Below are 18,577 nucleotides of genomic sequence, written 5' to 3' on the forward strand. Positions count from 1 at the left end.
TGTGTGTGTGTGCGTGCACACGCGTACCGCGGGGGAAAGGGACGGAAATAGAGAAAGGGAAGGGGGGCGACAGAGATAGCAGATAGCACGCACGAGTGTGTGCCGGGTGTATCAGAGCAAACACCCTTAGTGTTGCGGGTTTGCATAAACGATTGGGGCCTGCTGGCCGGGCAGAAGTATCTGTTAAGGGAGCCACCTCATGATGAAGCTTACCTGATGTGCCTCCACCATGGTGACCGTTGGGCAGCGCCGGGTGAATCAGTCCCATAAGTGGCGCGCGCGCGTCACCTGCAACAAGAATACCAGCACACATGAGACACGGCGATCCTCCTCGACTTCGACGCGACTGTATAGAAAGTGACGGCCGCACCACCCGTGAGCGCCGCGGTGGCGCATGGAGCCGCGGCGCCGCGGCGCGCCTTGTTCTCGCTGCACTCCACCCCCTCCCCCTCCCAGGCAGAAGCAGAAGCAGGCCTGCACTCCCAAGTTCAATGGGGCAGCGAGTCACTGGGGCATCGCGCCGACTACCCGGCCGCGGCAAGGGGGGAGGGGCGGGGGCGGGCGTTACGGCTTTTCCACGGCTTGCGTATTCGCTCAGGTCATTCCCCTCGTGTGGAGCCGAGCGCTGCAGTGTGCGCATATGCATTCGAGGTGGGTGCCAGAGTCGACAGTCAACTCTGGGACGAGGGTAGGGTCCAAGGGCCCAGGCCCTCGACAAAGCACGACAAGTCGACCAGGATGAAATTGACAATCGGGGTCACGATCCACGAGAGCAGAAGGTAAGGCAGAACAACAGTACAAGTTCATTAAGATATTGAACCTGACAATGGAGCAGCACAGTATCAAACACAGTGGGGCTTCGCGATGCGGTTTATCAAGGAGTCTGGAAGCATGAGTCGATAGCCGAGCTGCCCTGTTCACTGTTTAGCCCCCGCTCCGCCAAGGCCTACGACCTGCTCCGGCCGGCATGGCTGCAGCAGCGAACGAAACTAAACTTTCGATGGCCTGCATTTTTGCACTCTTTCTCTACTGGCGAACCTACGGCAGGCTATCCGGTTCAGTTACACAGAGAAGACGACTCTCATTGGGCGCGGGGGGAGGGCGAGAGCTTTCATTGAAGAAAAGTGAGAGACGGAGGAAGGAGGAGGAGGAGGATGGCAACGAGCACAGAGAAAAGACAAGTGGAAGAGAGAGAAACCCTTTAAAAAGTGGTTTGCGCACTGTTGGTTCAGTATGTGTGTCCATGTATGTGAGCGGTTGTGTGTTACTTCCAGTCGAGGTGAACGACCGATGCTGCAGTAGATGCAGTCTTCTTCCCCCTCACCGCTCCCCTCTCTCTGCTCCCCACCTCTTTTCACCCTCATTCTGCTCCTAGCTCGCTCACTCTCGCTGTGTTCCTGTTCTCCTACTCTCCAGCCCCGGCCCTCCCCTTCCCTTCAGACATGAGTGAAGACAAACATGAAAAGGGAAAGAGAGGCTGTCGATTCTCGGAAACACTTGCGTGTGGTTAGTTAGGTTTTGGGGTGAACGAGAAAGCAAGAGATCCGGAGGTGCGCGGGTGTGGAGGAAAAGGAAAAGAGGGGGGGGGGGACAAGCGCAAGTGTCATCGGTGTCATCAAGACCTTGACATCTGGTCCCCCTCAGTATGCATGCCAGGTGCTTGAAAGCTCTCCCATGTATTTTGTCAATACTGTAGATGATTCCAAGACACGGTTAATGCAATGTATTGGAAGAGAAGAAAAGCGGAAAAGCGCTACTTTTTTAACCGCCCCCTCCCCCCTCCCCCTTTAGCCCAACTTGCTTCCTATTCAGGTTTTTCTGCTCCAACGTGAAATGGTCTTTTGTTCTTGGGGTTCTCAAGACATTCTAATCGCTGAAATCCGTCGCACTATGACTGTCGTAATGCGCATGTTTATGTACCATGAACTTGATGCAAGGACCGACTCTTCTCGGCGAAATAAGCAACAAGGAAAGAGGGCCTCTCTGGCGCGTCGCAGTGTGCGCGGCCCTTCCCGCACACACCTGCGAGTGCGCGAGCGCGAGTGAGAGGGAAGATGTCCCGGTCGTCGACCTGGCCCGGCCCGGCCCGCGGGCGCAAGCCAAGCCCAACGGGGCCGGGCCGCGACGTGGCGAGCCGCAGCCGCGCCCAGGAGGTACGTGAAGATACTCGGGTGCCGGCCGGGCCGACCCGACGTCAGCCAGCGGCGACAATGAGGCCCACGATCGCGGCCGCCGGCGCAGAAAGGGTCCCCACCGAAGCGTCGCCCGCGATACAGTCCCTATGGGGGGACCGTACTAACAGTTTTGCTGGAAAAGTGCACACCGCATATAACTTTTATAGGCATAACTTCTCGCTGATACACGGTGATTATCTGATGCACATTTTATATCTTATACAAAGCACGTGTGTATCCCCCGCTCATACATAGCTTACGTATGGGCGGACCCTTCTTGCCGCTTGCCGCCTTGGCGGGCAGTGATTAACGCGAGCGTCCATCCGTTCCACGCGTAGATCATACGGGGAGGAGGAGGAGGGGGGCGGGCAGCGGCCGCGCCCCGCCGCGAAGTGGACGGGCTTAAAGGAGGCCAGGCCACGTGGACTGCCCGCCCGGCGGCCCAGGGCCGCGAAAGAGCGACGACGCGGGAGTGCGCACTGCTTACTTCCTCCTCTAAAATTATATGGGCAGGAGCGTTATTGTTCTACCGAGCTTAAAGATGCGTTTCTTTGAGCACATCCAAATGAAATACCAAAAAAGGGATCATCCACAAAGTACGTCCGTCGTTGGTAGTTACGAAACGGCCAGGTTAGCCCTATGCTACCTCTCATGGCGCCTGATAGGTAGGCAACATCTTGCCTGCAGTGCATGCTTGTATTACGGGGTGGCCTACCCCGAATGTCGCAGGCGCCGGGCTCCCGTAATTTGCCGAACAAATCAGAGAAAAAAGGACGTACGTTCTGAACGATCCCAAATGCCTTAGCTTTGGTTCCTAGCTTGGAGACGTTATTCCGATTTGGATGCGCTAAAAGACAGCCATGCATTTTGCGAGGCTAAACGTACTGCGTAATGCCAAGTTACAGGTGTTACGGAGTCCCATGCAAACGTCCATATATTCCTCAAGCAATCTTGGCTATAGACACGCAAAATTGTCTCTCCACATTTAGCAAACGCGCGTATTCATGTGCCAGGTGCGGCGGGTGACGTCAGGCGCCGCGTTTGGGCTGCGGACCGTCCAATCCGATCGCCATTATTATGAAAATGACACCTCCCCCGCCCCATTGTGCTACACGGCTCGGCAGCGCCGGGCGTCGCCATCCTTTTGACAACGTCACCCGCCCACGCGGTGGGCGTGTGTCTGTGGACGCTTACGCGCCTCGCTTAGTTAGTCTGGACTCGGGCAGGAAGATAGTCATCCTGCCATCACTACAGCTGCACCCCTATGCCTCATTTGTGGGCCGAATGGGAAGGTTGTAAGAGGGGGTAGGGGGGAGCTGGGCCGCGACAACTTTAGCAGCCAGCCCGGCTACATGGTGGCGGCGGAGGCTTCCATTTGCAAGGTAGATGAGGGGGGTCACCTTGCTAGATGCGACCGCGCTCATCTCTCAGACTGGCTCTGGCGTGAGAAATTATCGAATTCCGGTCAGATAATCAAGATGGTCCAGGCTTAATCAGCATCAAATCTCGCGCCCCTCCGACCAACATTTTAAATGAATAGAGTACAATATTTCGTTGATTAGAAAACTGTCGTCATGTTTGTAATATGGGCATTGGTTGAATAATTGAGACACAGACTTCGGATGTTAACTCAAATCTCGTTTTCGCCATAGGTTCAATACAACACAACACACAAGTATCAGCTTGTAGAAAAAGAGAGACGCTGGCGCATAGCACAGAACAGACGGTACATGGATTAATGCTAGGAGAATGCCCGACAGACTCTACTAGATACCAACTTATGAATGACCAGCGTAACCAAGTAGCACACATTCAGATACTATTGGGATTGCTTAGTCTAATTAGACTAATACGTCACCAGTATGTATGATACACTGCTCATCGAATAGCTGATAGTGTATGAAACCAAAAATATGGCGAAATTTTAGACTTACAGCCGCCCTCCTGGGCATGTATAATTTTTACAATTATCGCCAGGTACGTACGTTAGCAATTAGCAAATGTTTCATATCCCAAATTTTACACTCATTTTTTTTAGACTGTTTTGGAAAAAATACGTAAAATCTTCTTGTCCTTTTCAATGAATGGCGCAGGGCATAAGTAGTTTATAAAAAGACTTGAATGAACTACTAAACTTGAAAATTAATTTTAGGAGTCTCGTTTTCAAATGAATCAGGGTCTTAAATTTGAGAAACAAAAAAATTACTAATTGGTCAGGTGCCTGGCGATAATTGTAATAATTATCCCAGTCCAGGGCGGCGGAGGGACTGGACGATGAGATGATACATCACCCGGCCGGCTCTGGCCTCGGCAGCGCGCGCGAGCACACGCACACACACGCAAACAGCCGACACGGAGGCAACATGATGGGCATCACATCGGCGTTATTATTAAAGCCCGATTTGACCTTGGCGCCCGCCTCGCCCCATCATCTACCAATTGCCCCCTCCCCCCTCCCCACCCCTCTCAAATTCAAATCCCTCGCCCCGCCCCGTTTTGGTTCTGGCTGACTCCTCCCCTCCGCGACCTTGGCATTGGGCTATCGACCCCGACCCTGACTGAGTCCCGCGATCTCCCCGCGGGGAGCCTGTCCCGGGGGGAGGGGGGCCCCCACAACCCGACCGGCCGGGACCACTCCGGCGACATGGTGTTTGTTGTGCCCTCGATATACCCGCCGAGGAGAGGTCCTGGGCGTTATGTATCCACACACGGGTACAGGAGCCGGCAAAGGCGTCGGCGTGCCCGGCAACCAAACCAACATTATCCCCGGGTAGTGAAGGTCACTCCTTGAATACCTCACGTCACCTCGGCCAACCTCGGCTCATCCTAGCGCCTTCCTGTGCCGCCTGGGACTGTACCCACCTCTCATTACATTACGTAAAGTGGGCAGCCAACTCAGTCACACGGGCGGTAACTCTACTGGTACAAGATACTACCGGATAATACAGGGTGTCCCATATACCACGTACTTCTCTTTTGTTTACACAACGTACCGGGGGCTTGCCTACCGGCGCTGAACGCGTATGGCGTCGTATGGCGCCGAGCGAGTAGACAACCCGCTTACACGGCTAAACGCGGTACTGTACTAACCAAGAACAAAAAGAAAATCGACAGAAGCTGTGCCACGCTGTAACACATTCTGATATATTTCTGAATACTAGTAATGCACTTTCGAGAATTATCACTGCAACAAAAGACAATAGCAGCTGCTAGCTTCAGGCAAACAGTATTGCTTTTCTCCGTGCACACCTCTCATTTTTGGGGAAACTCAACAGCAAATAGAACACATACAAAACTCGCAAGAACGAGCTCTATACTCGCTTGATGAACAAACCCCAAATCCAGTATCGAACCATATTTTGTAAATTTCTAAATTATGACTGATAGAGAAGCGGAAATCACCAAGGTCCCTAGGTCCAAAACATTTTAATAACTTGCCAAATAGCAGTAGGAAGCCTTTGGATTTTTGTTTATAAATATTTATGTTCATAACTGGACTCTGAATGGCGGAAACAAATTTTTTCACATTTATGGTACGATAGAATTGTGAATCCTTCAAAATTTGTATCACCTGCTGGACAAATTTTTATTCAGTCTCTACGTACAAATTTGTCACTACATCAGCTTTACTTGCATCTTGCGAGATGTGGACACAAATACGCACCTTGCAATGGGCATAAATTGTCCATTGCCATTTAGAATGTGCCGTGTCAATAAATGGCATAAAAAGTCTCTGTATCTTTCTATCTTTCTCTCTCCATCATCGCCAACACCATCATCCTGGAGATGAACTCACACGACATGGCGATCACTTATCGAGGCAAACAAGGAAGCGCGAAGCCTATTGCAAATGACATGGCATTCCCCCATCCTCCCGAGGTGCTGCCACCAAGCTTCACGGGCCAGCTTCCTCAGAGGAGCAGGGCCGGCAACTCTCTGACACAAACGCCATTCAGCAGCGGGGAGACCTCAACGCACTCGATTCATTTTTGTTTCGTTGTGTTGGCATTCAAGACAACTGTGTGGAGTCTCGGGCGTCTCACGGAGAAACAGTGTCTGATTTTACCAGAAAAACTATTAGGAACTCCCACAATTTGAGAAAAACTCAAAATTTGAGGAAGTCCCCCTCAAAACATGTAGGCATTTCCCTTATTTCTCGATTAAATATCCTCAAACCTCAAACAATGGGAACCTCTGAAATTTTCATCCTTATTTCTCCCCCCAAAATCAGACATTTATTTTTACCGAGTCTTGCGAGGGCTTGCGAGGTTAGTTGTACTTCATAATCACACAGCAATCAAAAGGATCCGCGTGTCGCGCGCGAAGTGGCAGGGATGGGGTTTATGCCCTGCTTTGGACGCCGACCTCCTCCGCGGGGTCACGGCCAGCCGCCTACGCTCGCGGAGGGCCCCGCGGACTCTTACGCCACGCCCGGCCCTGCCCGGCCACCGTGATTATGCTAATTCCCTCCGTCCTATTACCGCCGGCCGGCCGCCTCTCCGTGAATCACAGGCGAACCGATTGTCGGAGCCGTGCACAAGTGTGGGGCCTCCTCCTCTGACTCGGCCCGAAAAACGCGCTCCGCCCTCTGGAGATTATGATGAAGCCCGGGCGTGGCGGGGTGTGGTGGGGCGGGGCGGGCCGCGAGGCGTGGGCCGGGCTGGGCCGGTGGGAGCGGCGCACCGCGAGCGATAAGGGTTGAACGACCTCACGCAGCCATCTTGAAATGTAGCACGTGGTGGTGATCGAGTGATCAAGTTAAACTATAAAAAACGCGCGCTAAGTGTGGTGTTCATAAGCGGCACGATTAATAGGGACACGACTAATTAATTAGTAGATCATTATAGGAGAGCGTAGCTGAGGAAACCATTGGGGTAGAGATGCTGGTGCCAAACTCGCTCTCTCCATCCCTCGCTCACGACCTCCCCCCTCCCCCCCTACCCTCCCTCCTTCGGTCACATTCCTCGCCAGTGCCAGTGCCCCCTAGGACGCCCGCGTGTCCTTCCGCTAGTCAAGGACACGTCCTGCAGGACACATATCATTAGCGCCCAGGCGGGCCCATTATAGGCCTTGTAGGTGCCGTGTAAGTCGACGTTTAGCGCACAGGGGCCGTGCGCCCGCGGGCCGAGCGCGCCGTGCCCGGCCCGACTTGAGGGACGCGGGACGGACGGGGCGTCATCAGCTCCAACGAGTTTCTTGAAGTCACGCGTGTCGTTCGAAACGCGCCAAAAGAGCAAAGTAATTGGACTGCCGCGCCGACCTAATGTATGGGTGGCCCCAAAGACAAGCAAATGCGAACACACGATATGCGAATTGTACACTGCAAATAAAAAACGCTTCTATCATATCCAATAAGAAGCTGAGCCCCGGACCCCAGCCTCAAAATCTTCTTTCAACGGAAACTATGGAAAGTGGTCGGTGAGGGGAGGGGGGGGGCTGCGTCAATTTTCGCAGAGCTCGCTGATAACATACATCCCAGTCGACTGGCCCGCACTCTGTTCTGCAGGTGTGGGGACCGTAGGGTGGGACCCTGACCCTAAAGAGACCCTTAGAGGGGGAGGGGGGAGCGGGGCGGGGCACATCGGCTGAACTCCAATCGAATGTCGGGGTCATTGACTCCGCCTAGTCGGCGTAAGAAAGGCCGTGTCATTCGCGACTATTATGAGGGCGCGCAAGTGAGCGGCACACTATGGATGGAGTCCCCCGGAGTGCCGACGAGTCCCCCACCGCGACGCCGGCCCGCCAGCATGTCATCTCCGCGGCAGTATGTATGGCGTCGCCTGGAACGCACCACAGCGTCACCACCGGCTTTATCTATCGCACAGCAGCAGGAATACACCTGCCGGTGCAGCGCGCGTGTGCGTGTCGGTCTGGCACGGCGCCAGGCCTGCGCGGGCCGCGGGCCTGGCCGGGCCGGGCGTGCTGCCGGCCGCGGCGCCGCGCGAGGGGGATCCAGCTCACTGCCAAGGCCAAGGCAATGCGGCCATCTGCAGGCGGGGGGCGTGGCGCTGCGCTGCACCGGCAGCAAGTCCATCGCTTGTGGGTGCTGGTGGTGGTGGGTGTTACGATCTGAAATTCGTGAGACATATGGCCTAAAGCGAAAGTCACGCAGCGTTTACGATGTGATGAAAGAGTGCACTAAAAACTGCATGAATGTCGCACACTTTGCAAGTGAGTGAATTTCCATTCCATTCGCTTTTAGACCAGTAAAGTTGTGATTTATACTACACCTGTGTCCTCAAATGTTCACGCACCTAGAAATGTGCGACATTTACACACTTGAATGTCCAGTGTGGGGGAGGAGGGAGGGGGGGGGGCAAATGCAGGTTGTCTCACCCTATTTAGGACGAGAATTTTGAGCTGAAAAGTCTGCCGCCCTCCGGACTGAGGTGCTCGGAGTACGGAGGGCAAGGGCCGAGCGTCGGGCTGAGCGGAGGGCCGTGCCCAGCCCGGCCAGGCTCAGCGGACCATCTCCACTACTCGCTGTAATGGTTGCCTCCGAGGGTCGCTGACCGCGTAAGCCTAGCGTACCTTGGCGGCGTCGCGCTCGGCTCGGCCGGTCGCTGACACCGGGTAGCCACCTCGGCAAGGGCTCGGCTGGGCTCGGCTCGGACTAGCCGCCTAGACCATTGCACTTCTTGCAAGAACTCGTGCGGGCAGAGCGCACCTCGCGAGGCAGTGAAAGAATCATAGACAAACGACTCGGCCACGGATGTATTTATGAAAACTATCATCATCAGCACCTAATCCATACTTTTTAATCGGGAGAAAGATCAAGCATGTTTATTGAACAGAGGGGAAAATATCAGTTAATTAATAGTACAGAAAGTTGAATAGAAAAAATACCAGTTTGACAACGCAGTACATAGCACGCTGATTTTAAAAAGGACATTGAAAATGCAGGAATTCCACGCGTCGCTCTTGCTTCCAAATTAGTGTCTTTTGGAAGAGCTAAGCTTGCTTTCGTCGCTCTGTTTGAGCGATGGTTTTGTAACATTGATCTATTTAAATGACGAACGCCGAACGATGATCAACAAAAACCCTCACCCATAAGGAGCGATGTTCCATAACGATCATCGATCTACGTAATTGGGCAACAAAAAATTCCGTCGCTCTTTGTAGAGGAGACCCATCACTTCAGCAATTTCAGTCGATACTGTACCAGGTGGCTGATAAGCCGTGCACATGTGCACTCTCAAAGTTATACTGTACCGCATGTAGGTGTGCGTGCGGGTTTGCCTATCGCCGCTGACCAACGGCGCCTTACGGCTCCGCGACTGGATAGCCAGTCATAGACAACCCACTCACACACCTGGACGCGCAACAGTACGACTATACAATCAATCAGCCACCTAGTACATTACATGAGACTGCAGGTTTCCAAATAATGCTGGTTAATTTATTGATTATTTTTTTTTAAATGACGATATTTTCAGGTAATGCTCGGGCAGGTACATACATGATACCAAGAGCCAAATCTGGTAATAAATATTTGAAGTGCTGTAGAAAGGAGCGTAAGAGAGCATTGACCTCAACTAACCGTTGCCCTGGCGCCGTGGTGGGGGAAGTCGAGGCGTGTGGTGGGGGAAGAGAGGGGATGAAATGTAGGCTAGGTTTCATTGTAAAAGTACGCCCCTGCCAATCTCCTATGAGGCCAATAACGAGGTTTGACCATTTTACTGGCGTCCTGGTAGACTAACATTGCACCTACGTAGAACTGGAACAACTGTGGCCGAGTCCATTGACCTTCCCAACATCCGACGACACGATCTCGCTGCACGTCTCACAAACTCTCAAATCGCATTTCTCGCTGTTTATCATACGATTTCAGATTCCAAGCAGCTCTCCGAGCCCACCTAATAGTATTCCGATGTTCATGGATCGTCTTCCGTTGCGTCCTTATCTCGTGTAATGAGGTCTGGCTGATCCTGAGAGGTGCCGCGCCGTGGCGCCTCAGCGCCTCAGATTCCGAACGGCCTGCATAATCGTTTGAGGCGACCGGGCTGGTGGTGGTTAGGTAGTGCAGGCAGGAATGCAGCGAGGAACGATTCAAATCATGGAATCGACGACAGGCAAGGCAGTGCTTGTAGAGACGGCCGGAAACGACAGGCGTGAAGCCCGCCGGGTGTCCTCCCCACGTCCTTCCCCGTGACGACACGACATGTGCCATTCCGGGAAGGTTTGAGGAGATGCGCGGCCGGCTCGGCCCCAGCTCTGGAAGGCCCCGGGCGGGGGCCGCGCCGTGCCGGGCCTTGCCTGCGTATTACCGCCTCATGACTCCCAGTCAAGGTCAGGCGGACGAATCGGCTCTCTCAGGTGGGCGGAGCGCGCGTCCGAGAGGACACTGGGGGCATGTACTCACCAAGAGCACGGCGTCGTGGTCCAGCTTGACGGCGGGGAGCCCCAGTGTGGGGCGGACACGGGGGAGGAGGGTGGAGCGCACCGCACTGTCAGGTCACAAGTCAGCACTCACACAACACAACACAGCATCACAAACACAACGCGTAATCCAAAGGGCGAGGAGGCGGCGGGAGGCTGGCTGGTGTAATCCACTGGAGCGTCATCCAATTATTTCGCACCCACCACTGTCACGAACGTCGGCACGTCGGCACCCGGCCACTCGGCACTTGGCGGGGGCGGGTCTCGCGTACCTGCTTGGACGACGTAGCGGCGCGCACTGAGGGGCCGCCGGCTTCCTCGGCCCCGTCCCCCACCGCCACACGCACGCCCTTGAGCGCTTCACTTCGCGCCACAACACGATGCCAGCGCCCCTGTCGGGAGTCTCCGCAACCTCGCGATGCTCACCGGCAAGCAGGCAGCCCGGCGCAGGCCCGTCCGAGACGAGTCGAGCGCCCGGAGGAGGCCGAGCCCAGCCGTTGCCTGCCCGCCTGCCGGCCCGAGGGAGCCGAGCCGGCCCCGAGCGGAGCCGAGTCGACCCGAGTCGATCGTGAGCAACGGGACTCGGATCCTCTGAGGTGCACAGGTTGTTGACCTGGCCCTCCTGGGCTGCAGGGCTGCAGGATGGTCCTGCCTGCGCGACGGCCTAACTTCACAGGAAAGTGCCATTGAGCCTGCCGACCTGATAACCAGCAGCACGTGCGCCAAGGCCGAATGTGCGCTCCTGCAAGATAAGCAGTAGTGGTTAAATTCCAGAGGTCGTATACACGTACTACAGATTGTATTTTGGTGCTTATAGTCTTACATCCCTCGAGCCTTAATCAGAGTGAAACGAGTAGAAAAGGAAGACATCACAGGAAATCCACCAAAGATATTCCAATAGAGAATTCGATTTACTGCATTCATATTGCCGTTAATATATTTGGTACAAATACAAAACACCCAACATGTACCAAAAACTTTCATCTTGCTTGGGCTTGGAACAAGTCTATGCACTCAGTGCGCGAACTAGTAAACTTTAGTACTAGTTGCTTAGCGAAACCACCCTTTAAAAGTAAACCAAAATAGTACAAACTTCACTGCCTTTAACGAGAGACCCAGGCTCAGCCAATTCCTGAAGCGGGCTTACTGGTACAAAACTCTTTGGTCTGCACATCACAACGATAGAATTCGAACGAAAGAACCCCATACAGGTAGGTGGCGAGCAATTAGGCAGGTCCCGTTAAGGACGCGTCCATCTGTTGTCGAAACCTCGTTAATAAGAAGAGGGTGATTTTCCAGAATTATCGATCGATCAGATCGTCCACCCACTCCGATGACCCAGTGCCGGTAGCAGCTGCCAGGGCAAAAGGGTTGAAATTTAATAGCTCGGAAGAGGCACCGTTAATCGCGCCAACTCTTTTCATACCTGCCCTCCTTGTCTTCCTTTTTACCTCCGATTGAATAACAGCGTGAGCCCCTACCTCCCCCACACTCTGCGCGGCCCCGCCCGGACCCACATCAAGTCCCGTTTCACGCTGTCCTTGTGTGAGCCAACCCTTTTCCAACCCTTTTCCTCATTTTTTCATCGCCCTTGGTCCCTTTTCATTATTGTTTTTTTTTCACACTCCCAAACTGCTTCCTTCTTGGCACTCAGCTGTTGTGCACACTCGCCGGGGTGGCTGCTGCAGCCCTTGCTGTGACGGTCACGGCTCGCACTTGCTCCACACCAGCTTCCCACGTCGCGGGGTGGCTGCTGCAGCTCATTTTGTGACGGTCACGTCTTGCACCATCTCTGCACCCCGGGGTGGCTGGCTACAGCCTCAGATTCAGCGCTTGCTGGGACGGTCACGTTTGCTATACCCGACTCGCACGCCTGGGTTGTTGCTGCAGCCCTAGTTCCCTAGTTCTGACTGAGGTTGTGACTGTGACGGTCTGTACCAGCCCTTGTTGTGACGGTCACGTTTGCTCTGTACCAGCCCTTGCTGTGACGGTCACGTTTGCTCTGTACCAGCTCTTGTTGTGACGGTCACGTCGCGCACCAGCTCCGCTCCCAACAGTATTCATGTTCCGCACAGGGTCGCGCCGCTTGCGCCCGTTACTTCAACTTTGGCTGACAACAATAATGGGAGATTTCACGGAAAAGAACTGTCGAATGGTGATGTGCGGTGCCATGGGAAGTCTCGACCAAGTCTATGCCCGTTGCTCTCCATGTCCGTTCCCATGAATCCCGTGGCGCCGTATTCTGCGACAAGGCGCGTGGGGCGCGGGTCGGCGTCCGACATCTCGAGCACAACATGGACATTCTGTACAAGTAACGCACACATTTCATCAAAAAATTAGTAGTAAGCCAGACTCAACAATTAAAATCTCTCAGAAAAAAAAACTTATTAACAATCGGTATAATAGGCACCTCGTCGTACGTATACTGTTAAAATTTGGCTGGCACCGCACGAGGTGGCCTTCTTTGGCGATCCTACCGCACCTATGAAGCGCTTCGTCTAGGCGTCGCGCCCGATCGGTCCGCACAGGGTCCGCAGGGCGCGCAGCAGGCGCGCTCCCGAAGGGCATTAATAATAACGGGACGTAATGATCGCACCTGGCCGCCCAACCCCGACCTACGCTACGCTACGCCACGCCGCGCCGCGCGTCCCCGCGGAGGCGCTACGCCGCCCCGCCCCGCCCCCTGACCCACTTGCGCCTCATTATGGCCCTCCATCCATCCATCCCCAAGGTGTAAACAACAACAGCAGCAGCAGCAGCCGCAGCCGGGCCTGCCCTGGGCCCGGGGCCCGGCAGCTGGCGCGTGCTCCTTCACCGCACGAACCGTGATCGCCCGACCCAGAGAGCTCCCCGCCCTGCCCGCCCCCGCGCCAGCAGCGTCCCCGCTGATTATTCCATCCCCCTCGTCGAGTTTATGCCGCTTCCGCCGCCGTCGTGTTGTGTGCCATTCAGTGCGCCGTTTCCTCGGCCCCCTCCCGACAATGGCCATCGGATTGAGAGCTGCTGCTGCTCGTCGTCGCGTCGTGTGCAAAACCGTCGGGATAAGCGGACGTCCCGGAAACGCCCGGCACGTCCGACAACACGTGCCCGACAACGGCAGCAGGCTCACGGAGCAGTGGGGCGGTGGGGCGGAGGGGCGGAGGGGCGGCCGCTCCGGGCGTCAGGTGTTGGGTTCTTTGGTTCTGTGCGGGCCGGGCGATGTGAGGTGAGGGGTGTGTTCTTTTTATGACGGAGGAAGGGCGGTCCGTTAGGTCACGGCCGCTTCATGGCCGAGCCCCTGCGCGTCCCTATGGGGCGGAAGCAGCGGGGGAGGCAGCGGAAGCACCGCACTGGGGCATTGGGTCTGCGTGTCGGGCACGAGGGTGGCCGCGGTGTGCTCGGCGCAGCGCGTGACCTCGTTTTAACCTTCAGTTCGAACAGCGAGCAGTGCGGGTCGAGGCGCACCAGATATATGGCTAAGAAATTTAAGCCTCAGATGGCTGAGGAGGCTGAGCCTGTCACAGATCATCAAAGAGGACCATACACTCTGGGGAATGCACACGACCCCGACGGCGTTCGGCGGCCGTCAAAAGGTCGGAGGCGCGGGGGCTCATGGGGTGCCCGGTGCCCTCTTCTGCTGCACAGGTAAGCACCACTGACCCAGATTTTGAACTCATATAATTTATCACGCCATCGGACAAGGGGCGTCAAGGTGCCGCCTACCGGCTGCCGCAGTTTGCTTCATCCACCCTCACCCTCATCAGAAAATTTCGGCACACAATGCCAACCACTCTATTTTTCGAGTCAAGTCTTTTGAGACCTGATCAGGACCCGACATGGATACAAATACGAAAGCCTTTTATCCAACCTGTTTCACGTCACAAAGGTTCAACTTGTAGTGATCGCATACAACATACCCTTCACATCCGGACAGTCCCCGGGCCCCCTATCCCCCTACTTCTTATTCGGTGGCAAATCGAGGTGCCTTCGCTTTTCGTAGCTCATTTGCATATTATACTGTACGCCAGAGGTGTCGTGTTACCGACCGGCCCAAGCCCCCGACCCGACCCTGCGTACCCAGGACGGACCCACCGCCTCGGCGGGCACGCGTTCGTGCGTTCGTGCCTGCGTGCGTGCCGCACGGGGGACACCTGCTCCCCGGCCACGCCCGTCATCGAAGAGGAACTGGGTCATCGCAATCGCACGCGCCCCTCTGAAGGGTGCCGCACCAAAGAGCGGGGGCGGGGCGACCCCGCGCGGGATGGGTCAAAAGTCGTAATGCCGCGCGAACGCTTTGGGTTCACTTTGGTGCCCCTTCCTCGGGCATCTGACCTGAGGCACTACTAGAGGCCCTTCGGGTGACGAGCAAGCAAACCAATCGCTTCGTGTTCTGATGGTCCGGCTCCCAGCTCTTGAAGCACTTGCTGCCGGACCCGAGGCCCGAGGCCCAACCCCTGCCGCGCAGAAGTGCCACAGCGCCCCGCACCGCCCCACCCCACCCCGCGACGCAAGAGATGCTGCCTGATTTCATAACCCGAGCCGGGCGAGATCCGCCCCTCCTCACGGGCAAGCAATGCGGCCACGGCCAAGGCGAAGCCTCCACGGAGGAAGCCGGCGCGGCGCAGCGACCTGCCGGAGCCGGGCCGTGGCGAGTCCGCCAGGACCCGGTACCCCTACCCCTCCTGGGCCGCAGCGCCACGCCACGCCTCCCCGGCATCCGCCGAGTGAGTTCAAGTTCAATGGCAGCCGGGGCACGCGGCGCGGCGGGGGGGCGGGAGGCGCGGAGCGCGGCGGCCACGGCCGCACGGCCCACGGGCACGGCCTCCGCGAAGGAGCAGCCGAGGGGACCACGGCCTCCCCCTCGGCCCCCGGCCTCGGCTGCTGCCAAAAGGGCGTTGCACGGGACACGGGACGGCCCTACCACGCCACAGCGAGGAACTGCACCGCCCGTGGTGGACACCGCGGGCTGTTGACCACTGACAAGTGCTCGGGGGGGGGGGGGGGGGGGGAGGCGCCCCGAAATACACACGGCCCGCGCATAATGTGCTGCATCCCATGCATGGGCATTATTGTGTTTGGGGTCCGCACGCCAGGGCCCTGACCTCATGTACACACACACACACACACGGGCAAACGAATCAAAAAGACATTCGAGCTCGAACGCGACACGGGTGAAAGGGGTAATCTATACCAGATCTATACATTCTCGGAGCGACACCATTCAAACGCTGACGAAACTGCGGGGGGTGATTGCCGGCGAGCGCGCAGGTGCGGGCGCAGCTGCAGCCAGGTGCGGCCGTCCTGCGGCTTTGGCCGCCTTGCCGTGGCTCTTGCACTGCTCTGCACGCGGGAGGTCGTCGACATTCGCACGTGGTTGCCCCGCCTGCCCCGCCCCACCGCGCCCGGCACTGCTGCTGCCATGAGCGGCGGCGGCCCAAACGCAACGTTAATTGCTACGAGTCTCATTACTCTGCTGGCGCGGGGGTCCGGGCCGGGCCGCGCCGGGCGGACGTCAACCTGTCCTGAGGGCTGGGTTGCCGCGCCGCCTGTGGGCCGCGCGGGGCCGAAGGGGCCCCATTGTCAGGACGACGCCTGCCGTGCCGCGCCCGACGACAGCAAGTGGACTGGGCTGGGCACCGGACATCTCCGAGACAGTGGCGTAGCCGGCGTCGCCACGTCGCTCTGCGCGGCCCGCATGGACCCGATACCGTAGCGCACGCATGCGGGCGGGTTGCCTACTCGCGCGGGGCCGACGGCAGGTGACCCTTTCCGCCCGCGCCCAGGAAGACGCACCGGACGACGACTGTCTCGTACTCGATCGTACCCGGCAAGCTCTTGGCGAAGTCGCCACCGCACCGTCATTTTCGTCGAGGGCAATGCTTTTGGTGCCGAGCACCGTGGTGCCGAGTCACAGACGTGCCGAGTTGTATAAAGGATTTCACCGAATACCAGAACGGAGGAACAAGGGCTCTTTTACAACCTCCGCCTGCATTTTTCATTAAGACTACACGTTACGCCCCTTTCCGTGAGGCAGACCCTCTTTCGAGGCCGGATAACCTCTTCCGAGGAATGTGGTGGCCAATGAACGATCTCTGTGAGGAGTATACCAAGGTCTGCACTGGTGGAAAGCTAAGCTCGTTTATAGCGTTTCTCTGAAGTTGGAAGCCCTTCGAACCGAGCTTCCCGGATGGAATATACCCAGGTGGGAGGTATACCGAGGAGCCGGGCGCGAGGCGGGGCTCCTCCTCGGTACTCGGGCCCCCGCAGCCCGGTCGTTGCCCCCAGTCCGACCAACCCAGCCGAAAACGAACGCCCAGCCCGGCCCAGGCGACTCAGCCCTGCCTTTGCCCGGAATGGAGCGCGGGCGGGCGGAGGGGGGACCCGCGGGGCCCACGGCAGAGAGGTAGGAGAGGGGAGGGGGGGGGGTAGCGTTGCGCCCACCGAGGCGTCAGTAAAGGGCACCTTCAAACAGAGAGAGGGAGAGAGGAGAGGGGAAGAGGAGGGAGATGAAGCTACAACCTGTTCTGCTCCTGCCGCTCCCGTCCTGGTGCAGCCAGAGCGCAGTGCAAGGGTGCAACGACTTCGCCATTGCAGCGACGATAAGTTGTTTCCAGCTTTTCTGGTGTGTTGCATTAGAACCAAAGATGAACGAACTCGCTGCCCCTTCCCCCTCTCTCTTTCTCTCTCAGCGGTCTGCTGACACATGGATTCTCGCTCAAATCAGATAAACTGAGATTCGGGCCCTGTTCTTAGACAAACGTCACGCTAATGACCCCCCTCCTTTTCCACACACCCACTCGCTATTAGTCGCAGTATTCGGTGACAAGAACGAGACCCCGACGGCCAGTAATCGAAACCGAAAGAGTATTTTGGGCGCCTTTTTACTTTCCGTTGCTCCTGCCGCAAGCAGCATGGTGCGGGGTGCCGGCCCGTCCGGTGGGCAGAGGGGGCAGGTCAAGAGGTTTGGTATGCTGGCCAGCGCCTTGTTCCCAATCACCGAGCCTCTGGTGGAGCGCGGGGCGCGGGGCGCTCGACTAGTCGAAAGAATGCGCATTCATGATCCGCCCAGCAGCGCTAGGCGCGAGGCGCGAGGCGCGGGCGAGAGGTGAGCCCAGGTGAGCCCGGGTGAGCCGGGCGCGGGCCGAGCGCGACACCAGCGCTGCGGCGCGGCGAGGGGCCCAAGCAGCGGTTGAGGCGCTGCGCGGCGCGAGGCCGCGGGGCGTTCACCTCGCCCTCGCCCGGCGCGGCCCGGGACTCCTCCCTGACGTCACCTGTCACCTATGTCGTGTAGGCGCGGCGAGCGCGAGGCGCCCCGCGGCGCCCCACAAGGTTCCTCGTCAACCCTTGAGCAGTTCGGCACACCACGACGACAAGCTGCGCCTTCGTCCAGAACCACCCTCTCATGGGCCGAAGGAGAGCCGCTTGTCACTACGTGCTGTGCGATGCAGTCGCGGAGCACTTCGCACTGCCGGCCCCGCGGGAGAGGGGCGGGGGAGGTGCGCTTGGAACGGGCGCAAACGCCGTCACCGAGCGGACGTACGAAAGTGTGCCGGTCGTAAGGGGACTCGCTCGAGCGTTTATTCCTGGAACACTTTATTGGGGAGTAAAACGAAGGAGACCGTGCGTTTGTCGTCAGGCACGGGCATATAACTATATATATGCACTGTACGTCTATGAACACGCGAAGTAGCTAAACGGAGTGGGTTAGAACCGAAGACGTGGCTAATGAAATAAAAGTAAACAGTGAAACAGTGAAAATGCGTCGCGAATTCACCCTGCGTGAACTTGCTGTGGAGTGTCTGTAAAGCAAATTCGATGCGACACCATGTTTTCATTAAAATGTATGGTTGATTTAACTCATTTTATTTTTGGTCAACGTAATTTGTATCAGTGGTTTGTAGATGGGGTAGGAGGCTTTGCAATATTTACAAGAATTCACACAGACCTGTGCCTTTATTTTGCTTATGTTGTACTGTACAGCATGCAAGCGTGCGGGCGGGTTGCATAACTCGCACGGGGCCGTAAGGCGCCACGGTGACAAGAGG

General features: G+C 56.8%; 1 protein-coding gene across 1 annotated transcript in view; it reads right to left on the bottom strand.

Moving 5' to 3' along the window:
- Positions 1-10,856, bottom strand: part of LOC113209796 (PR domain zinc finger protein 1) — a 39,590-nt gene extending 28,734 nt beyond the window's left edge. Inside the window, exons 1-2 of the mRNA XM_052277382.1 lie at positions 10,537-10,856; positions 214-288 (exon numbers count right to left, since the gene is read on the bottom strand). Coding sequence (XP_052133342.1) covers positions 214-231 — 18 coding nt within the window. The 5' untranslated portion in view covers positions 232-288; positions 10,537-10,856. The remainder of the gene's footprint in view (positions 1-213; positions 289-10,536) is intronic.
- Positions 10,857-18,577: the final 7,721 nt, after the last annotated feature.

The sequence above is a fragment of the Frankliniella occidentalis genome, unplaced genomic scaffold, assembly GCF_000697945.3.
Source record: "Frankliniella occidentalis isolate FOCC.00 unplaced genomic scaffold, Focc_3.1 Scaffold10, whole genome shotgun sequence".
Lineage (NCBI taxonomy): Eukaryota > Metazoa > Arthropoda > Insecta > Thysanoptera > Thripidae > Frankliniella > Frankliniella occidentalis.